This window comes from Marmota marmota, unplaced genomic scaffold, assembly GCF_001458135.2.
Source record: "Marmota marmota marmota unplaced genomic scaffold, marMar, whole genome shotgun sequence".
NCBI lineage: Eukaryota > Metazoa > Chordata > Mammalia > Rodentia > Sciuridae > Marmota > Marmota marmota.
In genome coordinates, this window is record NW_025999944.1 from 2,215,819 (window position 1) to 2,242,670 (window position 26,852).

At 44.5% G+C, this 26,852-nt stretch overlaps 1 protein-coding gene across 3 annotated transcripts in view; it reads right to left on the minus strand.

Annotated features, from left to right (window-relative positions):
* Nucleotides 1–322: 322 nt before the first annotated feature.
* The window catches only part of Extl3 (exostosin like glycosyltransferase 3), a 51,037-nt gene continuing 24,507 nt past the window's right edge, over nucleotides 323–26,852 (minus strand). For 2 of the 3 annotated variants that reach the window (XM_015499426.2, XM_048801503.1), the window contains exons 4-7: nucleotides 17,302–17,429; nucleotides 12,221–12,365; nucleotides 7,509–7,637; nucleotides 323–3,382 (exon numbers count right to left, since the gene is read on the minus strand). In XM_015499426.2, coding sequence (XP_015354912.1) covers nucleotides 3,173–3,382; nucleotides 7,509–7,637; nucleotides 12,221–12,365; nucleotides 17,302–17,429 — 612 coding nt within the window. In that variant the 3' untranslated portion in view covers nucleotides 323–3,172. The remainder of the gene's footprint in view (nucleotides 3,383–7,508; nucleotides 7,638–12,220; nucleotides 12,366–17,301; nucleotides 17,430–26,852) is intronic. The other variant, XR_007347006.1, reaches the window with a different exon arrangement.

Consider the following 26,852-nt stretch of genomic DNA (forward strand, 5'->3'; position numbering starts at 1 on the left):
GACGCTCTTTAAAATTCCTGTAGGAAAATGAAGTCTGAATGTACACCACAGCCCCTGAAATAAGTGACACCTGAATGTGTGTCTAGTCAAAACGACTCGTCCCAGAAATGGATGCTGGAAAGGTTGCCTGGACCCATTCATACACGTTTGGCATCCCCTCAGCCAGGCTCCAAGCAGCTCCAAGACCTGTCACACAGCCCACAGCCTGACTTGGGACTGCTGCCGGCTGACCATGCACTGGTGACCACCTGGAATCAGGCCAGCACCTTGGTTCACTCTTCTGTCCCTGCTGAGGAAAATCACAAAAAGACTTCCAAGCTGCTTGAGTTAAAGTCTCCATTTATTTCTGTTTTTGTTTTTTGTTTTGTTTTTTTACAAAAAACATAAGACCATTGTGCTCATGGTTGGAAAAGGGGTGGATGGATGCACACGGCATGATACCAAAGAGCCCCCTTCAAAGCAGCATCTGGAACGAGGTGCTCCCTGGGCGCACCCAGGCAGCTCCTGGACAGATGGCTCCCAGCCATCCAGCTCCTCTTCCTGGACAGGACCCGTTGAGTCCTGTATGAGGCGCAGCCCCCACCAAACAGAAGCACTGCTGGGGACAAATGCGCAAGGCCTGTGAGCACCTAGGAGGCTATCACCAAGCTGGGCAGTCCTTGCCCTCAACGTGAAGAGCAAGCTGGCTAGCTGGAAGCAAAGCTGTCTCATCGAGAGCTGAGGCCAAGGAACAAGTCCTCCAGAACACAGCCAAGGAGGGCTGCTTCCCTGTGGCAGAGTCCCCACTATCCGGTGTCCCACAGTAAGCAGCATCAAAGGTAGGGCCCAGGGACTCTCCCAATCCCATCTTGCAGACAGCAGGCATTCCCAGGAGCACCTTCCTAAGAAACATGCATGTCCAACTGCTTTGCCCGTCACTGCTGAGGACAGTGCAGGCACAGGTCAGTGTCGACCAGGGGTCCTTCAAGTCAGTGTCCTGTCAGTCCCAACAGTGCTATCCCTGTTTGACCCTCCAACATCACAGCCTCCCTACAGCACATTTTGATGGTATCCATGAATGAACCACATGGAGGGACCCACGGATCTGCCCCCACTGAAGGGGGTGGGGTCCTGCCAAGACAGCTCTTCCCCATGTCTCCCACTGCATCCTCACATTAAAAGAAACGAAATAGCAGCCACATATATAGCTCAAAACACCACACTCTTTGGCTCCCCTGACAGAAGAAGGTTACTACTAAAATTAATTGTCCAGAAGTCAAGGAAAGGGCAGTTAAAAAGTAGGGTAAAGGGGTCTGGACCCCTTTGCTGGTTGCTGAGAAGCATAACCAAATTCCCCAGGTAGCTGCCTTGGCAGGAGCCACAAGATACCAGTGGGAAGGTGTGGCGATGCCAGCCTGGGAGACCTAGGGCCTGCTGGCCGATGAGGAGAGCTCCCTTGGGCCAAGCCAGCTCTGGAGCTGAGTGGAATCTACAGGAAAGAGACTGGCTTTAAAACAGTGGAGAACCCATTTGGTCCACACAGGCCAGAGGAGAATGTACCCCAAGAAATAGAAGCACAGGATGTCAAGGTCTAGGGAAGACGGAACTGGCTTAAGGCATGTGATGACCAGGACAGACCTGAGCTTTTGTTTGACTGCTGGGAACCTGTGCTCAACTCCACTTCCAGAAGTGGGGCTCAGAAAAAAACAGTGGTTATGGGCTAAATCCCCAACAAACGACACCAACACCCTCCTGAGTTCCCCCACTGCCACTGTGACCAAAATTAGCTTATTTCACTTTCAGCCCAGGGAACAGAAATTAAACTGGTAGTGGAAACGTAACAAAGTGTGAACGCCTGTTAAAGTCCAAAGCTGGATTTGAACTGCCCTAGCACATCACAGCCTCCCACTGTCCTAGCACACACCAAACCTCAGGGGGTCCTACAGACAACCTAGCATTAGGGGTCCAAAAACCACAGGTGACAGGTGGAGGTCCAGACAGAGGTGGGGGAAGGTGAATTTCACCAAGGTATTTATCCCAAGGCCAAGTGCCTTGCTGCAAGTCTTCTTCCCGGCCAGCCGGGTGGGATCCTCAAAGGTCTTGTTGTATGCCAGAGCTAACAGGCCCACAGACCACAACCACATCTTCAGGTGCAGCCTGCAGCTTTCCTGCATCTCATCCAAGAGAACATCTGAAGGAAGCCCCACTCCAGAGGCACATGCTGTTCCCAGGAGGGCCAGCCAACCAGAGCCATTTGGCAGTGCGGGCCTTACTCCTGCCTCATTCTCTACTGCTTTATTCCTCTCTCTCAAATAAGGGAGAGAATGAGAGAGCAGGGGTAAGTCCTGGGACAAGCTCTGGCCTAATGACAAATCCTCAACCACTAGACCCAGCAGGTCGCTCCCCACTTAGCTGTTCTCTCCATGGTGCAGATCATCCCCAAGCTCCCTGGAGGAGGAACAGGAGGAGAAGCTGATTACAGATCAACAGCTGGCAAAAGAAAGGGTCAGGAACAGACCACAGATCCAGTCTTGTCCAAGGCCTGGTAAGAAGGCCAAGTCCATCCCTTTCTTTTTTCTGCACTCAGATGTCCTTGGGGCATGGGAGAGGTAAAGGATAAGCCAGGTAACAAGGCCAGAATCCATTTCCTCCAAACTGCAGAACACAAGGAGTCTGGTAGGACCCTCCCACAGAGAGAGGGGCAAAAATTTCAGACTCCTCCCACCAAATATATATATATATATATATGTATATGTATGTGTGTGCATACATATGTACATACACATATACGTGTATATATGCACACATATATAAATAAGCCTTGAATGGCAGATCTGAAACTTTCTCTTTTTAAATAATAATAATAGTTGTTATTGAATTTAAAAACCACAAACCAGCTGTCCTGGGCTTTTGAACTAGTGAGTGACTCTCCAGAGTCCCCATGGTCCTCAGTGTGCGCTATCAGTCAGTGCCCTGTGTGGAAACCCCAGGTCTGATGACCAGGATTCCAGGCCCAGTGTGGCCGACTTCAAGAAAAAGGCAGCTATTTCCTTTCCACTCTTCCTGCTGCCTCTCCCAGCAGAGGGTCTGGGCCACCCACCCAGTGGATGTCCCCAAGGTCCTTAACACCTTGGGAACCTTGGGAGCCATCTCCCTCACTCTGCCCTTCCTCTCCCCAAAACCTGCAATGCCCCTAGATGAACTTGAAGCACTTGGTCTTGTCATGGGGCAGGCGGGTCTTGAACAGCACAGAGTCCACCCTGAACTGAGTATATAGGAGGGGCATGTAACCATACACCTTGACAAAGAAGTTGATACACTTGTGGCGCTCATGAAAGTGGGAATCATCATGTGACAGGGCCTGAGGGCATCCTGGGCATCGGAAAGTCCATCGTGATGTCACCTGGGAGCAGGGAAGAAAGAACACAGCGTAAGAATCATAATGCTCAGGTTGATAGGAACCTGGCAGCTTTGCCAACACAACGCCATTTCCAGTGACACGCAGAACCAATGGCCCCACTCACACAGAAAAAGTCGGAAGCCAGGACATGAGCTCAGGGCTCTTTCCCACCACGTGCATATTTAAAACATTAGTAAGGCATACTTTCCAAATGACCTGAGCTTAACAGATATCAAAGACATTACAACATTTAGTGTTATTTGCCTCGGTAATTCTACTTCCAGTATTTATCTTGGTTGCATAGCAAGATGTTAGTAAAATGTTGTTCATTTCATGTTTTTAATAGCAAAATACTGGGAAAGTACCCAACAAATGGGAAGTAGTTAAATGATTATAAAATACTATATGTCCATTTATGGAACTGGAAAACATCATGCTCATGAAATAAGACAGACTCAGAAAAATCAAAGATCAAATGTTTTCTCCTTACATGTGGACGCTAGAAAAAAAAAAAAGGAAAAGAAAGGTGGGAGATCAGATATCATAAATACACAGGGAGGATCAGAGGAACAGAAGATGGTGAAGGGAAAGTCACCTCAAGAATGTCACACACAGAGCTGAGGCTAGAATTTATGCTACTTGTGTGTCCTGCAAAGCCTCAATATGCTAATATAGTTTAGACAGGTTTCTAATAGGCAGTGACCCCAGGCACAGGAAGAAACAAATGTAAATTTTCATGGCACACAATCCCAATTCTACTGTCCTTCCTATTCCGCCCCCCCAACACACACACACTTCATTTCCATTTGTCTAATCCATTGGACTTCTACTCTTCCCCTCCCCACCCTCCCTTGTTGTGGGTTAGCATCCACACATCAGAGAATATCTGGCCAACATTCCACTCTGCTCTCACTGAACCTGAACTGTTCCTCCTCATCCCAGACACCAGAATCCAACCTTGGAGGAAGTCCTCTAACCTGAAAATCACTCCATTCAACAACAAGATTTTATAACTGCTGGGGGGCTGGGGTTGTGGCTCAGCAGTAGGGCTCTTGCCTAGCACATGCAAGGCCCTGGGTTCAAGGTATTGTGTCCAACTATAACTAAAAAATAAATATTAAAATCTTTTCTTTTAAGTTTTTAACTGCTGTTTTTACTGATGCAGTAGTTTCTACCTGTCTTAAATCATGTAACCCATCAGTAAAAACACTGACACTGTATCCCCAATATATTTTTGGATACATACACATATATGTCATATATGCACACACATATATGTATAGGAAATTAATATAAACCCAAGTTTGAACATTTATATTCAGTCCTGTGGAAATGTTCTTGCTGTACTCAGTAATGGTAAGGAAAATCCTTAGTAGATGCTGAAAACTAGGACCACCGAGAACAGAGAAGGGGCTGAAGCTCCCCTGGCCTCCCCTCTAGTCCTTCACACTGAAGCTTCCCCTTATTCTCAGTGGTTTCTAAGATTTTAATCCTTTATTCCTAAGGAAGCGTATCTCCATACTAGATCTTTCCCCTCCTTGCAAAAATAATAGATTATTCCAAGTAATATATTAATTCCTTTTTTTTTAAGTCAATATTGTTAAGACACTGAACATTATTGAAAGAACACTGCTAAATCAGTCAAACCTAACTCAAACAAGGAAGCAGCTGATCATCCTATTTCAAACAAGGAAAAGAACATTACGACAGTGAAAATATGAAAAGAGAAGGGGAAATCACTAAATTGCCAATCTCATCAATTTAGTGAGGTGCTAAGCAACTCAGTGAGATCCTGTCTCTAAATAAAATACAAAAGGGGGGGGGGGGCTCAGTGATTAAGTGCCCCTGAGTTCAATCCCCACCCCCCACCCAGAGAAAAGTAGTATCAATCTAGAATTGTTCTTATATTTCAGTATGATTGACAAAATTCACCAAGATTATTATTTTTTTTTTGAAGTTTTCACTTGGTAAGAGTTGCATCCAGCTAGGTGCAATGGCACACACCTGTAATCCCAGCTACTCAGGAGGCTGAGGCAAGATGATCACAAGCTCAAGGCCAGCCTGGGCAACTTAGTAAAACCCTGTCTCAACATAAAAGGTTGAAAATGTAGCTTTGTGTTTACCAATCATGTGTAAGGGCCTGGGGTCAAGCACCAGACACAAACACACACAGAGTGTTATGTATACCATGCCCAATTATTTCTCTCACTCTACACCAAAAAGATGGCTTAGCTAGGGCTGAGGATGTGGCTCAAGCAGTAGCACGCTCGCCTGGCATGCGTGCGGCCCGGGTGCGATCCTCAGCACCACATACAAACAAAGATGTTGTGTCCGCCGAAAACTAAAATAAATATTAAAAATTTTCTCTCTCTCCCTCCTCTATCTTAAAAAAAAAAAATGGCTTAGCTAAGGAAACACTGGCCTAATAACATAGTAGACAAACATGTCTGCCAGTGCTCAGGTGATTGCCGTTACAGTTTCATACCTAATCACTCAGATATTTCCGAAATTTCAAGGATAATGCCATCTGATGTCCTACAGAGGCAGGAATAGAAGCGTACATCTTGACTGAAGTCCAGCCACTGAAGAAAGGAACAAGTGAAGAATAGGAAATTTTCCCCAGTCGTTAATTTCTTTAAGACCTCTGCCTCTCTACCTTAAAGATTATAAAGAAGTATGCTTTTCACTGTTTAATACTGGATCTGCCACTATACTTAGAAAATGTGTTGCTTTTATTTGTATAGCTGTGATCATGATTCAGATTTTTTTTTTAAATCAACTATTTGATACATGAGTTTACTAAGTGTTCTTTTGTGAGGCTTTACCACAAGTCTCAGCAACAGAAAAAACTACAAGGTAATCAGAAGTTAAGGAATAACCATGGGAAATACATGGCAAAAGATATGCTTAGTGGGGCTGGGGCTGTAGCTCTGTGATAGAGGGCTTGCATTGCATATGTGAGGCACTAGGTTTGCTCCTCAGCACCACATAAAAATAAACAAGATTAGGAAAAAAAAAAAAGATTTGCTTAGTGAAACTGGATGCATGAGGCTCCCAAATGCATTTCTCTCCATCTTTGTTATACTTTGTTGTATTGAATGAATGTCCTCTAGTTACCACACTGTTTACCCCTAAATATACAATTTAAGTTATTAGAACATGCTGGCAGATACTTAATCTAGAAATTACCTTTGAAATGCAAGAATGAAATATGCACACGATATCATTTGCTCACAGCACAACACCCACGAAGGAAACCTGTGTCCTAACCCTTACTGGGGTGCTTTGTTGCCTGAGCCTGCAGTGATGGGAAAAGGGATGGAACCAAGTTTTCTGTGTGCTGAATGTGAAGTTGGCTTATCTAGTCCAAGCCTGATCAGCAATTCCAGAACAAAAATCAGAATGCAAATTTCCAGAATTCGGAGTTTACTGCTTTTGAGCAAATAACTTATATAGTACCTACTTATGTGCCATACACTTCTTAGGTTTCCGTGTGTTAACACATAACTCCTCGGTTTCTTGTTTAATGGACACCCACCCCACATCTCCCCACCCCCCTATTTGGCAACTTGGTAAAGCCTGTGGACTCCTGAATGATTTTAAATGCAAAAAATAAACTACAGGGGATTACAAAAGAAACAAATCATATTGAAATACAGTAATGTACATAGCTGTTTTGTTAACACCTTAAATAACCAAATGTAGGGAAAAGTTAATAACTACCACAAATTCAAAGCAGTGATGGTCTGAAAGCCTAATTTAAGAAATTGCAGCAAATCTGATATGAAAATATGTGATTTCTTCTGGTCACAGATCAGTTATAGCATACACACACACACTATCCTTAGGAATCGTTGCCTACTTTATAACTGAAGGAAATACTAAATTTCAATTATAGATGAGTGAAAATAAACCCGCAACATCCTTTCCACCAAGTTCCAAGCCCTCGGAGTATCCATCGACCTCAGGAGTAAAGAGCCCTGTAGTATCAACTCTAATCCTGCAGTCAAGTGGTCATCACCCACTTTACAAGAGGACTCAGGCTCGACACCCTTATGGACTGCAGTGTAGCCAAACAAATGAATTAAGTTTGTGTGCATGCACAGTCCCAAAGGTAGTGGGGCCTCACCTTGATGGGGGGCTTCCGAGTGATGTGGGAAACAAGGAAGTTCATGGCAATGTCCTCACAGTTGATGTATTCGTCCACCATATCTCGGATGGCCTGGGGCATCACATAAGAATACAGGTAGGCATAATACTGTCAGGAGAAAAAAGGGAATCACATACTCTGTTAGAGGACACAGTTCTTTGGCTTTCAGCAAAACTACGCATGGATCTAAGGGCTGGCTGAAAGTGTGTGGAGGTGTTTGGGATGTGGCAATAACTGGGAAGCACTACTGGCACCTGGGGAGTTGCGCCAGGGTTGCTAACTACCTTTCAACACAAATCTGCAGTAAAGGATCACCCCATTCAAACTACTGTCGTTCCCCCTTTTGAGAAACCGAACTCCATCATGTGATTTCATTGGTATTTCAGCAATGTTGGAATCAATAACAAAGCTTTGTAAAACCTATCCAGACACTGGTTCAGTTGAACAATATTCTACCTATGACAGTGGTGATAAGAAATAATGAGGGGAGAAAGACTGGTTATCTTCTCAGTTCTCTAGAAATCACAGAACCATGAGACATTCAGTCTCTCTGGCCTCAGATTCCTCCTCACCATGGCCACCAGCTGCTCTCTGCTCCCAGCTATCACCACCTCCTGCCTGGCATACCCAGGGTCTCCCTGCTGCAGTGTCTCTTCCCTGCATGCTATTTCCCACACAGCACACGGGGGGTGTTTACACAGAAGTCCAACTCCAAACCTATCCTGCCTTTACTCCACACCTTCCAACTGCTTCCCTTCCCACTCAGAGGATAGCCAGTCTTTAAATCACCTCAGGGAGCCAGGCACCGTGGCATGCTCCTGTAATCCAGATCCCTGGAAAACTGGGGCAGGAGTCAGCCTGAGCACTAGGTGAGAACCTGGCTCACCTTCAAAGGGCTGGGTACGAAGATCAGTGGTAAAGTGCCCCTGAGTTAAACCCCCAGTACCAAAAAACAAACAAATGTTAGCTACATGTTCAAAATCTTTATTAGGCATTTATGATCAAAAAACTTGACTGTGGTACATTTGGAATGACCAATTTACTTCCTTTCAAGGGCAAAGGCAAGCGGGCGACTTTTGGTTTTGGATTTTTGTTTCTGTACTACTGGAGTCCAAATCCAGGGACTCACTCATGCTAGGCCTGAACTACATCCAAAGTCCTTTGATGAGTTTTTCCTCCCTTTTCTTTAAATTTTATTTTGAGACAGGGTCTCATTAAGTTGTCCAGACTGGTCTCAAACTTGCAATTCACCCTGCCTCAGCCTCCCAAGAAGCTGGGATTAAAAGCAGTGCCACCACACTCAGCTACGTAAATGCATTTCTTTAAAATGTCACTTAAGAAGAGTGGAAATGGCAGGTCAGGTTCATGCATGTAAGACCCATCCACAGGGAGCTGTGGTCACAAAGCTCCAGCCAACTGCTGTGAAGCAGGAACACTGAGGGCCTGACCTCCATTTTTTTTTTTTTTTTTTAAATGCCCTCACAGATCAACTGTTTCATTCAGCACAATTTTCTTGTTAGATATAGAACGTGTAGGGGACATGACAAAATAGAAAATGATTATCAAAAATGTCAACTTTTGAGGGCTGAAAGAATGTTAACTTCAGGTAACAGGCAGCAAGTTTATTATCTCATAAGAAACACTCTAAGCAATGCCATTTCATTGGAAACTTAATGAGACCCTGTCTCAAAATAAAATTTAAAGGGAGGAAAAACTCATCATTGGAAACCTAAGAAACCTAAGGATTATTTTTTGACATTTACAATTTGATGTTTGAAGGTGAATATAACAAGTGCCTCTTTTTTTTTTTTTTTTATGAGACTTAATTTTTTTAGAGCAGTTTTAGGTTCACCACAAAATTGTGAACAAAGTACAGAGATTTTCCACATATTCCCTGCCCTCTCCATTTCCATCCCCGGCCAGAGTGACACATTTATTATGATCAGTAACCCTACGCCGACACATCATAATCACCCAAAGTCCACAGTTTACATTTAGGGCCCTTTTTCCCCCCATTCTTTTTATTTTTTTATTGATGCATTATGGTTGTGCGTAACAACGGACTCGTTATCTATGCGTTATATATGCATACACGTACACATTGTAGCAATACAGTTCGGACAATATCATTCCCCAGCACTTCCCTTCCACCCCCTAGTCCTTTCCCTCTATTGCTTCCCTTTGATTTCCATGACATCTGCCTTTATCTTCCTTCTTTCTCTTTAGCTTCCACATATGAGAGAAACACTTCCCTTGACCCGAGTTTGATTTACTTCGCTTAATATAATGGTCTCTAGTTTCAGACATTTTCTTGGAAAGTGCCACAATTTCATTCTTCTTTATGGCTGAATAAAACTCCATTGGGTATACATACCACATTTTCTTTGTCCATTCATCCACTGATGGACACCTAGACTGGCTCCATAGTTTGGCTGTTGTGAATTGTGCTGCTATAAACATGGGTATGGATTTATTACTGTAGTGTGATGACTTTAATTTTTCAGGATAATTACCAAGAAGCAGTATAGCTAGGTATATGGTTCCACGCCTGGTCTTTTGAGGAACCTCCATACCGATTTCCATAGTGGTCGTACTAATTTACAATCCCACCAAAAGTATAAAGTGTTCCTTCTTTCTCCACATTCTCTCCAGCATTTATTATTTGTGATCTTGTTGGCTGCCATTCTGACTGGTGTAAGACAAAAATCTCAGTGTAGGGAAATTTGCATCTGCCTAATTGCTAATGATGTTGAACATTTTTTCCTATATTTGTTATCCATTTGTATTTCTTCTTTTGAATTGTTTAATTTATTTGCCCATCTATTAATTGGGTTATTTGAGTTCTTTATTTGTTCTAGCTATTAATCCTCTGACTGAAGAGGAGCTAGTGATGACTTTCTCCCATTCTGTAGGTTCTCTTCACATTCCTAATCGTCTCCTTTGCTGTGCAGAAGCTTTTTAATTTGATGCCATCCATTTATTAACTCTTGGCATTATTTCCTGAGCCCTAGGGGTCCTATTGAGAAAGTCATTGCTACATGCTGAAGTGTTAACCCTACATTTTCTTCTAGGTGTTGCATAGTTTCTGGTCTAATCCAAGGCTTTGATGCATTTGGAGTTGATTTTTGTGCAGGCTGAGGGATAAGGGTCTAGTCCCCTCCTTCTACATGTGGATAACCAGTTGACCCAGCACATTTGTTAAAAAGGGTATCTTTTCTTCAGTGCGTGTTTCTGGCACCTTTGTCAAGGATCACATGACCATGTCTGTGTGGTTCGTCCCCATGTCTTGCAGTCTGTACCTTTGGTCTATGTCTGTTTTATGCCAGGACCACACAGTTTTTGTTGCTGTAACTCTGTAGTCGAATTTGAAGTCAGGTATTGTGTGCCATCAGCACTGCTTTTTTGGCTTAGAATTGCTTTGACTATTCTGGGTCTTTTATTCTTTCAAATTTAAGACTTTTTTCTAGGTCTATGAAAAAATGTCATTGGTATCTTGATGGGGATTGCATTAAATCTGCATATTGCTTTTGGTAATATGTTGGCCTCCATTTTTATCACAATCCAGATTTTTTTTTTTTTTACAAAATATTCTGATTTTTAAAAGGTGAAAGTGGGTAACACTGGGGGAGCAAAAGCATTTCTGTGAGCCAAGTGGAGTTCCATGGTTATGAGTTTGTAAATTTTGCTCTAGATTTTCAAATAGAAAAAACAGTAAGCTTCATTCAGAAAACTATTTATTTATTTAAAATAAAGGGATATGACCATTACTTTTAAAAAGCAATCAGTTTGAGAAGGCAGATTTATCAGCAGACAAATAAATTCTCAAGGTATGAATGAGCACACATTAAGCAGTGGCTCCTGAGATGAGCACTCGTTAGAGGTGGTTTCTTGACCACCTGCTATCCAACACTCTACCCCTCTCACCACACTTGCAATCTTGTCCAGATCCACCAGAGTTTGGAAACACCAGGGCAAACTTTAGGAATGAACTTCATACATTAAGTATTTACATTCAGACCTGGTGTGTACTTGACTCTGAGAGCACATCTCAACTCTGACCAGTCACTTCTCAAATGTTCAGTAGCCATATGTGGCCACAAGAGGCCAGTGACTACTTTATAGAAGAGGAACAGAAGGAAGATGAGTCGGGAGCAAAACCAGCACAATACAGCGCTAATAATACGGGGGAGGTACAGTGACTGAAGGGCTCCCACTTTGGGTGTTCAGTGAAAACTGGGATATGAGTGGAGAAAGTGACAAACTGAGGACTCGGGCAGAATTGGCAGGGCCCCCACAGAGATTCACAGTGGGCTGGGGACAGTAGTGGTTACTCTGAGTCAAAAGAGCACCAGGTTTAGCCTGCTGATGCTGGGCCTGGGTGGGACGGCGATGCTGACGCTGGAAGGTCTGACAGCCCCTCTGGCCCAGTGCCTTCCATTAATACAGAGGAGGGCCAAACCCTGCAGGGAAACTGGCCGTCACAGCCTCATGCAACCACACAGGCGGCCTTCATCTTAACTTTTTACTCCACAGTTTCACTAAGCATAACTGGAGTCTTTAACAGGAATGACCTATCTCTACCACAGAAGAGACACAGAAGAAGCAGGAGGAGAGCTGATGTAAAGACAGCATTTCACTACAAAAGACTCAACAGCTACTAAGAGCATGCCACTGTAACCAGCTTGTCTCACCTTGTGGAAGAAGGCAGCACCTGTCAGCACCATGGACAGCTCACAGGAGTAGTTGGAGTTGTAGAGCCAGGACTGGTGAGGGATGTCCCACGCATGGTACCGGCCAGGGAAGCCCACGATGCGGTCCCGTGCTTCTCTCCACACCCTCAAAAACACAAGTGCGCACACACCTGAGTACACAGCTCTCGGGCCATCAGGAGCACTTAAAAGGAGTGCCTTTGCCTTGAAGGCTCTCTGACCCCTCAGGCTGTGTGTGTGTGTGTGTGTGTGTGTGTGTGTGTGTGTTAATAAATCACAAGCCACACAGAATAAGAGGATATGAACCACATCGTGTGCTGCCTCCTTAATAAGCACTGCTTATTATGCCACTAGTTTCAGGCAGCCAGCATTTCTCCAGTGCTGAGTGGGAGTGGGTCTCCGGGATGTGGTATGTACAGCAATCTACTAAGCAGCAGAAAGAAGAGATCCATATTTATTTATTTTAATTTAATTTAATTTCTTTTAAAAGGCTTCCTTTTAATGAGCACCATGCCCGAGCTCAGCAGGGCACACGCTCTGTTGTCTATGTGTGCGTATTCTCTTCTTTCTCTCAGAGGGCACATCATGGGGAATGTCATGGGGAATGTGTGGAGGCCACTGGTGTGACCCAAGAGACTCCAATGCTCAGTCTGATTCCTAAACTGAACGGGGCTGAGCGAAACCTGAATAGTGAGAAGTGCTTTGCAGACCCATGTAAATGAAAGGTTCCATTACATCCGAGAAATAAATTGAGAATTCACTGTTTCAGTATGTTTGATAAGTTTCAGGAGAAATTTTTGTATCATTTCCAAATTTATAGGCAAAGTAGAATAAATAAAACCAGTCCCAAGATTCACAAGCTGAAATCAAGAGAGTGAAAGACATCAGCTCCACCAAACCCAACAGGACCTAGAAGGTCTTTAGGAGATTCAAGCTGCCTGAGAAACACCCCTGCCCCTGACAAGAATCTGATTCCTGAACCAAAAGATTCCACTTCCAAAGAGCTCCTCTCCCAATAAGGTTGAGGGCAACTAATCTAGTCCAACAGATGACAAATCACAACTTCTATCCCAATACCTTCATGTGTAGGTATTTTTAGACAACTGAAAAAATAAATTTAAAAAAAAAAAGAAATTTAGTTACAGGTGGACACAATGTTTTTATCTTACTTTATGTGGTGCTGAGGATTGAACTCAGTGATTCATGCATGCCAGGCAAGCCCTCTACAGCTCTGAGCCACAACCCAGCCCCTAGACAACTGATAATTTCTTGATTATGACAAAATATACACACAGAAAGTTTGTCTTTTTAAGGATGTGTAGTTCAGTGGCACTAAAGATATCTGCACTGTTGTGCAACCATCACCACCACCTACCTCCGGAACTTTCAGTTTCCCCAAATGAAACTTTGTCCCCTTAAACACTAACTCCCCAGTACCACTCCCTAACTATGACCTCCCCAGGCCCAGGCACCCACCACTCTACCAGTCTCTATGGATCTGACTGTTCCGGGTGCCTCACTGAAGTGGAATCACAGAGTACACCTTTGCGTACACACGTCAGAGAACTGCAGACGCTGCCCTGGTCACTCCGTGGACATCTGCTCCACCCCTACCCCATCTGCCTCCTCCCTGGCTGCAGAAATCTGAGTAAGTCAGGACCCATCTTTTGCCAGAGGGAAGGGTTCTTATATGGTCCCTTTCCTTTCATATCTAAGTCTGTTTCATTCTCACTCAGGTGAAAAAAGTAAACTGAGGAGGTGAATAAGGAAAAGCTTTTAGATCAAGGGATGCCCAAAGAGATGAGGAAAGATCAGGGCGGGAGGAGGTCAGGTGGAACATCAAACACAACTCACCAGTTCCACTACCTAAGGCTAAGCCTCAAATTTCAAATGACTCTTAAGAGATCATTAAAAGGCTTCCTGTTATTTTTCTCACCACTTGGAAATCTGCTGAGAAATGGCATGGAAAAAGGTCAAAAGTTCTCCTAAATCAGAAGTTGCAGAAGTCAGCCAACCAGTTTCTTAATAAAATTCAAACTCATCAAAGCTGAGCCTCCTTATCTAAATCATTCTTGGGAGGGAGGGGTGACAGTCCATTCTCCTGTCAACACCCATGGCTCTGTTCACAGCCCCAAGGCCCTCAGAAGGCTCTAAACTGCATCATGCCATGTAAAAAATACACTCCCTCTCCCCACCACCTAGGACAACATCTGGATAGCAATAGGCCATTTCTGGAATGGTTATGTGGCTTTTGTCTTTCAGACAGAAGGTGGACAAGCAGCTATTTATTTTTGTGTACAAAGGAACACACCCAGTTAGCAGAAATTTTTTTTAAGTCACAGCCAGCAACAGACTTGCTTCAATAATCTAGTAAGAGGCCAAAGGAAATGAGAGAGGTTGTTGAGGAGAGAAAAGAATGGATGTTCTAATGTGTGGAGTCGTTCTTCATAAACAGATGTAAAACACACAGCAATAAACTGCTGCTTCCATCTGCCAAGAAACCTGAGGGTAAGCGAGTGGGGGGTGGGGGTGCACCCGAGGGTGAGCGAGCAGGGGAGGGGGGCCTCCAGCACACAGAATGGAAGCACAGCTGCAAAGAAAGAGCTTTGTCCACAATCCAAACTTAATTTGCAGGAGACCCCCAAGCAAGCCCACTCCGGAGCTTCTCAAACTATCTGAAGCACCCAACTAATTTTTCCCATGTATTGTGAACTAATATTCTGGTAAAATATAATAACTTATAACAATAAATGAAATGCAGGGGCCCCCTGTTGCTTCTGGGCTGCCATGAGGTGAGCAGCTTTGCTCCACTGCACCCCTCCCTCCAGGATGTCCTGCCTCTCCACAGGCTCAGCCACGTCACCATAGACTGGCACCTTGAAAAATGTGAAAAATCTCTCCTCCTTTTAACAAATAAACTGAGTGTTTTCTAAAATACAACACCAAAGAACAAAGAAAACAAGGCTAAACTGGACTTCAGCAAAATGCAAAACTTTGTGCTTCAAGGGCTACCATCAAGCAAGCGAAAAGACAGACCATCAAGTGAGCAAAACTACTTGCAACTCATCTCAGGTAAGGTACTTGCTTCTAGAATATGTAGACTTACGACTTGATAATAAAAGGACAAATAGTGCCAACAAAAGTGGAACAGGTTCTAAACAGAAATTTCTCCAAAGAAGATACGCAAAAGGCCAGCTGGTCTTGAGCACAAGAAAAGAGGCTCATCATTAGTCACTAAATGAAATTAAAATGAGCTACCACTTCATACCAACTTATGATGGCTATAAACAAACAGAAAAGAACAAGCATGCACACGGACCTGGAAAAGCGGATCCTTGCACACTATGATGAGAGTGTAAAATGACACAACACTCTGGAAAGCAGCTTGGCAGGTTCTCAGAATGTTAAAACAGCTGCCCTGTGATCCAGTCCTTCCACTCCTAGGTATAGACTCTAAAGAAATGAAATGTTCATATGAACACTCGCACATGGATGCGTGTAGCAGCATTATGGGGAACAGCCAAGATGTAGGAAATACCCCATGTCCACCAATGGATGAACGGACAAAGTGTGGTCTATCCTATCAAAGGCGTGAAGCACTGGTACATGTACTAGACCGATAAACCTTGGAAACATGAGGTTAAGCGAAAGGAGCCAGTCACAAAAGGCCACTTACTGTATAGTTTCACTTACATGAATCCCCAGAATAGGCAAATAATAGAGACACAAAGCTTAGTGGCTGCCTACAACTTAGAAGGGTTGCTAATGGGCACAGGGTTTCTTTTGGTGGTGATGAAATTTTCCAAAACTGAGGTAATTACACTCTAAACCACTGAATTACAGATTAAGTGAGTAAAATATATAAAAATTATGTTCAATAAACAACACCAAAATAAACTGCAAGAAAAATTATAACACAGTTGGATGCCACAACAATGCCAAACTGCTTTAAAAGTTTCTAAAGGCCTACCCTCCGTTTTTGTACTCACCTCCCTGTGGATGTGTTAACACACTGACCCTAGGCCCACATACCAGTTACGACCCACACCGAACACCCTAACCCACCTCTCCTCTTACCTGTAACGTTCTCCCACCGGGATGCTTATGCTCTACAGCAAAGTGTGTACTGAGATTCCAGAAAGCAGCACAGGGCCGTGGCTGAGCGGCTTCTGGAGTTAGCCAACCCTGCACTGGAATCCCTGCTCTGTCTGCCACTAACATTCTGGCTTCGTGGCTCTGTTCTCTGGAATCTCAATTTACTCCTATGTAAGAAGATACGGCTATAACTTCCATCAAATTCTAGGCATTCTGAGACAAACCAAAGTGCTCAGCTAATCCCCGGCACCCAACATGGGCACCGCAGATGTCAAGTATCATCCCCACCACCTTCTTCTCCTCCCCCATCTTCCTACTGCATCTTTGTGTCCCACCCGCTCTTCCCAGGCCCAGGATTCTGTACTGCTTCAACGCACAGCAACACAAAAGAACAAAGATACACAACACCAAAGAACAATTCATGACAGGAATTCACTCATTCTAGCAGACTTAGCCTGAAGGCCCTTGGGGATCACATGGTCCACATGTTCCTTTAAACATGGAGAAACTGACATCCAGAGTGACGACACATAGCCAGCAGCTGCAGGAGCTGGCCTCTCACTCCTCTACCTGCCTGGCATTTGGTCCCCATTCCTTTGATGACACCAAGCTCTGAATATTTTTGAGAGAATACACTTTGCTTCTACTCTAAGCCTAGAGGGTTTGAGGTCAAGGATGATATACCTGCAGCTCCAGGAGCAGGTGCGAAACTCTGGTCCAGCCAATCAATGAATCCCACCTCCCTAGCCTCAGGGAAGAACCTATGTGAGAGCAGAGCAGGAGAGGACAAGAAATAGAATCCTCCAACACCAGGGTCCTGGACAGCCCTGGCCGACATAGCCTTTCTACCTCTGCGGGGCTTCTCTGTCACTGTCACCAAGAAACCCATTTTGCTCCCTAATCCAGGCCTGAGTTATTGTTTTCTATCACTTGCACACTCAAGTGTTCTTGACTGAAAAAGTCCTCACCGAAACCCAAACATGATTTCATCGTGGCGGAGGTGAGCATCATCATCAATGGACAGGATGGCCTCGGTTTCAATCTCATTCCAGGGCAAGAATCGATTGTTCAAACTGTTCTTCTCAGTACGAACCACCTGGAGCAAGGGAGAAAAATGCAAGAAATCAATGCCGCATTATAAAGCAGATTCAAAACTGTCCTTAGGTCCAAGAAGACTAGCTAAGTCTACTGAGTCATTTGGCCTGATTACCTACCGAATGTAATATCAAGCATATGCCTTTCAGGAATAAAAACTGCCTTTCGATTCAAAAACTATACAAGGATTTCACATTCAAACTTTATTCACTGTTAACCAATTTTCTTGTGAAACAAACTGATGCTGAGGATCTTCCTGTTAACACAACCTAGGAAACTGAAAATATCCTTCCCAGAGAACACAAGGTGGCCGCGTGGAACCGAGGGTACAGTTCCCAGCCCCAAGACCCCCAGCCTGTCCACAAATTCTTAAAACCAAATTCTGAAATCCCTCAAGTCTACATCATTTCTGACCCACAACTTTAAGGCTTTGGGGGGAAATACAAAGCAGGAAAAACAAAAACAAAAACGCACAGCCTATCCTGTTGAGATCAGCCACTTCCCACTGCAGCGCCCACCTCCAGTGCTGACCGCACAGCCCAAAGCCAGCTTCCCTCTCAAGCTGGACGGAGTGGAGCAAAGAGCCAGGTCCTCTGTCCATCAAGTCAATCACCCAGTACCCAAGCAAGGTGACCCACACATGCAAGGCAACATTTGCTTCATAAAACAAGGGTCAGTACCTCAAAGGGTAGAATGGTATTAAAACCAAAAAAAAGTTTAATTGAACCAGACCCCAGATAAGCCCAGTTCACCTTCAGTGCAGCTGGCAGCTTTGTTAGTCGCCTGGCCGCCTAAGTCTCAATCATTAATGGCTGCAGTCATACTTAGACAGCTCACTTTATTTTTACAGAATCTTCAGATAATTAGTCCCAGTGATGAGGAGCTTTCATTTCATTCTCAAGAAACAAAGAGCATCTCATGGAGAATGGTCTTTTTAGAAAGCCGGGAAGGTCATCTTACTGTCAACAGACACTTCCCTTGTACTGAGGATAGCTCCTACCTGGCTTGGCATGTCAACTGTACCTGAAGTGTTGGAGCTTACATGGAACTCCATGACCAAACCAGCAAGCTCGCCTCAGCTTAAAACACGACTCCTTCCCCTCTACAAACAGTCTCCCCCAGAGACCCATCTGCCTGCAGATGCCTCTGGTCACACCCCAACTTGTCAGAATGTCACGTCTATGCTCTTGAAGCAGAGAACTTGTACTGGAATTAATTCATTCTAGCAGACTTAGTCTGAAGGGCTTTGGTGATCACATGGTCCACGTTTCTTTAAACATGGAGAAACTGACACCCAGAGTGACGAGACACAGCCAGCAGCTGCAGGAGTGGCCTCTCACTCCTCACCCCAATCCAGTCCTTCCCTGCTAAGCCGAGGCTAACTTTAAGAACTTCTTCAATCCAAATGCATTCTTTTTTTTTTTTTTAATAATGAGTTCTTTTTTATTTTTTAGTTGAAGTTGGACACAATACCTTTATTTGTTTATTTTTATGTGGTGTTGAGGACCGAACCCAGGACCTCGCACATGCTAGACGAATGCTCTACCGCTGAGCCACAACCCCAGCCCAATCCAAATGCGTTCTTAATGTACATACCATCAATTATGTAAAATAACTCATCACATGGAATGTCACTCTACCTCAACCCACATGTGCTTCTGCCCAAATCACAGCAAAGATCTGCAACAGGTGGGCTGCTACAGACACCAGGCATCAGAGCCGAGCAAGAGACACCAAAATCCACCTCGCCCACAAGCACTTCACACGTATATAACGCCCCATCTGTGGCAGAGGGCCTGCACTGGGCTTCAGAAACAGAACCAAGCAGCTGCGGCCCGAGGCAGGAGGAGAGCAGCCAATGCGGAGTCTCCAAGTTCCCATCTCAGCAGCTGCTGACTCCCCAGGGAGCACCATTTGGCAAGTTTTGTAAGACACATCCCAATTTCAGAAATGTTAAAACAAAAATGAGGTCCACCTCAGACAGGATGGAATACAGCGGCGGCTCAGGCCCCGACGCACCCACCTCACCACTGACTCTTCATTCCCAACACACCTACCATCCGCTTCTCACCACACTGCAATCCTGCCAGTTGGCTGAACTGCTCCTCAGCTGGAACAGTGGACATTCACAGCCAGGTCTCCCAGGGAAGACCCACCTCATGGAGTAGCTGACAGACAGCTTGCACATTCACATGTAGCTGACCACTTTGTGGGTTAATCTCCAGAAGGCTCATCTACAGCAGAATCAGTGATGGCAAAAGAGCAGAGCCAGAGAACCCATGGGATCCACAGCCCAGCAGCAGTGACATCACTGGGGCTGTAGAAAGGCAGGCCCTGAGCAGCCCTGACAGGATCTGCATTTCTCAAGACGCCTTGTGACTGCTGTGCACACTAAATTTTGAGAAGTGTTAGAGCGAAGGGAAAAGCACGGCTTTGGAGTGAGGACCATACTAGCTACACCACCATGGCACCATGCTGTCCACAAAAACTGAAGTTATTTATAAGCCAAATAAGACAGACAACCAAAATGTGAAAAGGAGAAACAAAAAAACCTAAAATGATCATACTCTGATACCTAGAACACATCCAAAATAATCTAACTGGTTTACAAAATGAACCAAACCAAGAGAACCTACTTATTATAAGACCAGGGTGGAGTCAGAGATGGAGGAGCAATGTGGCCAAGACATGGCCTGGATTTTACCACCAGCTTTTCAGTAAGTCTATTAAAATCCATCACTTGGGTAATCAAGAGGCAAGAAAGGAATCACCATTGATGCTAGGAACACAGTGCCCCTCCCCTGGACCAGAACTGACAGCAAGATGTGCAGGTACGGGAACTGCATTTTAACCATCAGAACTGAGAAAAGGAAAGCTGTAAGCATCACAGACACATGTGTCAAGTACTGCAGCTTTTTTTTTGTGGCTGGCTGGCCAACAACTGTGGTCAGAGTAGGTTGTCTTAAGGATTGAGAGCAGGGCTGGTGATGTGGCTCAGGGGCAAAGGGCTTGCCTAGCAGGCAAGAGGCCCTAGGGTGCAAAAAGGAAAAAAAAAAAATTAGGCGAGCAGGGGTTCTCTAACAGGAGTGGTCGCCCACCCCTACCCACCAGGGGACATCTGGCAATGTCTGTAGACATTTTTGGTTGTCACAATGGAGAGTGAGCTGTTTGGGTCTAGTGGGTAGAGGCCTGAATGTAGCTAAATTTTGCAATGCAAAGGACAGCCTTCCCCTGACAAATGAAGAATGATTCAATCCAAAATGTCATTGGTGCCACTCCTGAGACACCCTGATTGAGTCGATCTCCAAAAAGATGAGTAAAGCGGACAGTATTTCAGGAATAACTGAAGTTCCTTATCCAAGGACAACCAACTCCTCCCATAACTCTAAGACTTCCACCCTAACAAACTGCAAATATAAACTAAAGTTCAGGTGAGGTGAGGGAGGAAGGGATGGTGGTGAAGGAACTGCTTCAAAGCTGTAGTGCTCGATGGCAAGATACAAGCTCGGCCAAATAACCATTATTGGTTTTGGTACCAAAATCAGAAGGACAAAAAGATTCAAGAATTTCTAAAGGCAGACACAGAGATCAACATTAGCCTCCAGAAGTCTGAAAAACGCTGAGAGAATGTAAAAAGAAATTGGTCAACAAGAGTATTAGTGCCTGACATTTAGGGGAAAAATTCTCATTTTTGATGATATTGTTCAGTTTCAAATTACAACAGCTCCCACCCCAACACGGTCTATTTCCTGGTGTTATCACAGCACAGTGCTACTAGAAACTTATGGGTACACTCTGGTAACTCGTGAACATGAAGAATGATTTGCAAATTAATGCTCTAATCACTGGTATGACATTAACCAGAATGAGCAGCGCACAGTGCCTGGCATATGATAGATTTCAACAGGCAGTTTACACAGTATGAGTGAAAGAGTTGGAATTAGCACATAACTAAGTCTTTCCATTCTGTTTTCAGAATGATATAAATACCTGAAAAGATCAAAATTATCAATGAATATTCAAATCTTTTTAATATTAAAGAATGATAATTAGAAAGGAAATAGGAAGTCTGACAATATTTTAACCTAAACAAAAAACCCATCAGCCTACATGGGTCAAATGGGGAGCAGCACTCGCTACCATTCACCCTCCTGGTTTCACATCCCCTGCTCCCCAAGGGTGCCTCCCTGCTTCTTTGTTTGCCATTGTGCATAAAAGCCTTCCCATCTGTCACCACACCTTCCTTCTCATTCATCACAGCGAAACAGGGAGGAACTCTGCCACCTACTAAACTCAGCAACTTTAACACACTTAAAATGCTGTCCTTCTCTTTACGATCGCACTCGGCCCGAGGGCCGCAGCCTCTAGCCTCATCACCACAGCACGCAAACACAGTTTGTAACAAATCCACTGAGAAGACGCTGTGCTTCCAGACACCACACGGCTGAGAACGCAAACAGCAGCCAACTTCAGCCTTCCAGCCTCCTCTTCCTCTAACTTAAGAAAGCAGCCAATCATGGGGCTCAGGAATCAGGAAAATGGGGCCCCAGCAGAGGCACAGACACCGGTCGTATGTACCTAACACCAGCACAGAGTGAAACAGAGCTGGGGGTGAGTAGGGAGGGGAGCAGAGAGGCCACCAAATGAATGGGCACCAGGACTCCTGGATTCTCCAAGGGACTCATTCATCAATAAACACCAAGTGGTGGGGCCACAGCTGGGAAGTGCAGAAAAGGAAGGGAAAGGAGTAAGAAGATAACATGGTGAACTGGTTTTCCAATTATAACCTGGAATACTGGCTAATACAGTACAAAACTACCATACATTTTAGATTGGGACAAGTCTGTTTTAACTTATAAAAGTTGGCAATGATCCCTGTAAAACTGAAGGTAAAACAGTATAAGTTAAAGTCAGGTGCAGTGGCACTCAGAAGGCTGAGGCGATAGGATCCAAGTTCAAGGCCAGCCTCAACTGGTTAGGGCCTTGTTTTGGGTTGGTTGGTCTTGGTGCAAGAGATCAAACTCAGGGCCTCCCTCATGCTAGGCAAACACTCCACCACGGAGCTACAAACTTCACTGTGTTCCTGCCTCAGTACTGGCCCCAATGCCCCCATTAGCTGGGAGCAGCTGGGATTACAAGTCACTGCACAAGCCTAATGTAGGTATTAATTAGTCAAATGACCTGAAACAATAAAATTCTTGCAGTCTCAGATTCCTTCCTTTGAATTTACAGAGTACAAATACCTACATAAGTAAATTATGAATATAATTAGTAAATTACTTTTACAACATGTCTTTTCAGCAATTCCTCTACATTTCTATAATTTTGGCTATTCCGATTTCTGGTAGCTTTGCTTTATAATCTTCTTTTTCAGTCATACAGTTCATCCCAAACAGAAAGAAAAAGCCAGAGTTACAATCATCGAGTTATTAAGTAAAATACTGTCAAAGGAAAAACCCAAGCACCCAGATCCACCAATACCTAGTGAGGCCGACCAGCCTCTGTAGAGCCCTCCCCTGGAGAGGCTGGAAAGGTTCCTCCTGTTCAACTTGCCTAGAAATCATAACATTGGACAATGACCATCTGAATCATACAAGGGATATTTTATAGAGCAGAATGGACAGGCAAAAATAGAACTTATCAGGTTTCTGAGGCCTAAGTCTTTATAATGACCTCTCCTCTCCATGAAGTCTGGCCCGCGGTAAAGCCTCTGGCCGCCTGAGCACCAAGACATCACGGGTGCTCCGAGGCTGTTCCTTCAGGCCCCAATCCTCTTCCCCAACACACTACTTGTAAAGCAATATTAAAAGACTCTTGCCAGGTGTAATGGAGCACATCCCAGCAATTCAGAAGGCTGAGGAAGGAGGATGGCAAATTCCAGGCCAGCCTGTGCAACTCAGAAAGAGCCTATCTCAATAATGAAACAATAACCCTCTTGGCATACCATTCAAGTTCCCAAAACAGAGACATCTCCTTTCTATCTGAATACCAATGACTACGAGAGAAGGAAAGGGCCCTGAAAAACAAACTCCTCTCTTGCCCTCTTCCAGCTGGAAACCACTCACTTTAAAACTTGAGTTGGTCATTTTTTCTCTTTCTTCTTTTCAGGGGATGGAACATAGGGCCTCATGCATGCTAGGCAGCCACTCTACCACGGGGCTACATCCCCAATCCTCCACAAACTCAAATCTCTATCACATTGCTGTAGTTTTATTTGGGGAAAAAATGACGCATTCCGGCCTTGAAGTCTCCAAGGACATGAATGAGTCAAGCTCACCTCTGAACTCACCATGATCCAGACTACCACCACCTCTCCCCTGGGCTACTGCTACTACAAGTCTTTTACCTGCTTCTGCTCTCTTTCTCTGAGAGGCATCCTCTCACACTCAGGACACATTCTACACTGCCCAGCTTGGCCTGCATGTTTCTGCACAAGCCAGCCCTGGCCACCTTCTCCCACCTCCCTTCAAACTCCCCACAAGAGCTCCACTGCAAATGCAGAGAGGGTTGCTTCTCACAGTTGCCACTGCCTGTGGATGCCTCTAGAATTTACAAGGCTCTCTCACTCCATACAAGCTTCTCCGATGTCCAAGAGCCCTTGCCAGGCACCCTGGGTAAATTAGTTTGTACCCTTTATGAAGGGAGAATGAAAAATTCAGATTCCAGGGCTGGCTTCCAAAGAAGCCAACAAACGTAGTGTGAAGATGAGCACTGCTTTGAGAAAGCCTGGCTATGCTCCTAAATAACTAAAAGATATCACTTTCCTAACAGCCCAAGTCTTCAAACACCAACAGCACAGATCTTAAGGTTCTCATTTCACAGAATGCTCTAACAAGGCCACCCCTACTTATCACTATTTTCTAGAATCTAAAGTGTGAGAAAGGAACACATGCAAACAGGACAGAATAAAGCAATAACTATGAATCAAACTTTTGTGGGACCATGTATCAAAAGGGATTATTTTCAGGCATCTGCTTCAGGAGGGCTGAGCCAGCTCCTACCAGACAATCCTCCTGCGGATGGCAATCAAGCTCTGTACAAATATACTGAGAGGACACCTTCCTGAAGGCAATGGTGAGGGAGCCACTCACGGCACATTATGGAGTGGAGCTGACATGTAGAGGGAAGGAAGTGCTGATACAGGAGAGAGCACAGAGCCAGGGCCGGGAAGGACAGCTGGAACCCTCAGACCAAATCCAGTCAGGCTGTCCTGAAGGATAAGAGGAAAGAGTCTGGGGCAACCACTGGCCCGGAAAGACAGGAGGAAATTCCAAAAAGGAGAAAACCAGAGAGGGGGAGCTCCCAGTGCTGGGTATAAACCGGTCTCTGGCTCACTTCAACCCTGCGCATGCTTGGTGCAGGTTGTAAGCAGACCAGCTAAATATAAAAGAACTCAACGAACTGTGGAGTAGCCATTAAAAGAACTTTTAGTCTGGGTCCAAATTATCTGCCTCGTAAGACAAAAATAGCAACACTTTTCAAAATAAAAAAAAAATCAAGGAAAGCAATGCCAAGGAACATCAAAATCAAACTGCTAAAAGCCAAAGATAAGGAAAAGATCCTGTAAGCAGACAGAGAAAGCCACACATAACACACAGGGGAAGCCCACTGACTATCACCAGGAACAGCAGAATGTCTTTAAGGGGCCCTGAAAACATGGTCCCAACCTAGTGGGGACTTTTTCAAGAGAATGGACATCAAATTTGTTGGCAGAGTAACACTCTCCATCTGACTTCCATTAGACATCTCTGTGGCTGTGCTCCAGGAGCCAAGGTGCTTGACTCAACTGTTAGCAAAGAATGCAAGGGACACAGGGTGAAGGACAGCTGGGACTCTCAGACAAAATCCAGTCATTCTGGCCCGAAGGATAAGAGGAAGGAGAGACACAGAGAGAGCAGACAGCACCACCACATCTCCCTGCAGCAGCCCTACAACATTCAGTGAGAGCACCACACTTCTCCCCTTTCTCCGCAGGTCCTGGCTCCTTGCCCATTCACTATTCCATTTGAGCTGGAATTCTCTTTGCATACAGCAAGTGGAAATAAAGTGTCCAAGGACACTTTTATTCTAAGCCAGACCCCTTTGTTATGTAATCAATTATTAGAAAAGAATGGGGAATTTTAGTATAGAAGATCTACCAGGTGCCACTAAAATAGCTGGGGCTCAACAGATTTCACAGTTCACACATGATCTAGAACTTATGCATATTGCTTAGTTGAGAAGCTGAGCAGAAGAGAAACACAAGTTGCTCAGCATTTTCTGAAATGACAGAGGTTCCTGGGTTGATTCACTTAACCAATGTGCTGACTTTGAGTCACTTTCCTAAGGACTGGAATCTGAGACTGCCTGGGAACCACCGTGCTGCTGATTTTATAAGCCCTGTTAATCCTAACACAATGAATAGGTGATGTCCGCATCTAGGTGGAAAGCCACTCTGAGGCACAACATAGTAGTGCCTCTCTGACAGGGGAGGCAGACAGCTGCCACTGTCTCTCTAGCCCTGATGCCTGCCTGCACCCATGTCAGAAATTCCAACTGCTGCCCAAAACACCTGCTTCTCTTAAATGGAAAGAAGTCAAAATTTTTAGAGAATGGTGTGAGACCTCCAGCATGAAACTGTTGCCACATTTTAAAAGAACTAGAAAAAAACTGCATCCCTAATATGAGCTTTCTAGAATGGCCCTTTATTTGGAAAGTTTCAGGCTCTTCCGAATAGGTTATGCATTAATTGCAGTGTGCTGCCCAGCAATAAAGAGGACTGCATATTTCCTACCAGTGTTAAAGAAAGAACAGTTCTAGTAAGTGCTCCAATGAACTCTAGTTCATGGTTTACCAGGCGGCACCAGCTTCTCCACATCTTGACCAAACTCAAAGAACACGCAGGAAAAACGGAAAGCGTAGGCAGCTCTGATATCCCACTGTGGGATGGCATCTGCCCTTTGCAGAGTAAGTGCTGCTGCCGCTTTTATTTTATTTTTTAATTCAGTGACAGTTATGAAGTTGTAACTAAGAAAGGAAATGAGTAAAATTCACTTAGGAAAAAGTTTGTAAAGGAGATTTCTTAATATACAAGATAAACTCTGGGATGGAAAGAATCCTAGTCTTTCTTTGATTGGTTTCACACAAATCATCCCTAAAAATCACCAATTTTCTTAAGCAAGACTCTAGTTGATGCATGGCCCATCAGACCTTTTGTTGTTCTTTGCTACCTTTTTCTAGAAAGTACCAATGTTGCAAGGTAAGTAGTTGACAGGTCTGCTTTAAGGCCTCACATCTCTCTTGCAGATCACCAGTTTAATTCAAGCAGGTAGATACAAAAGCCTCAGAATGCCACCCAGTCCTACATGTTTAGATCTTATCTTTCCTGTAAAATAACAGCATGTAAACATCAGACATGGAGTAAAGAATGAGAAAGACGGTCTGG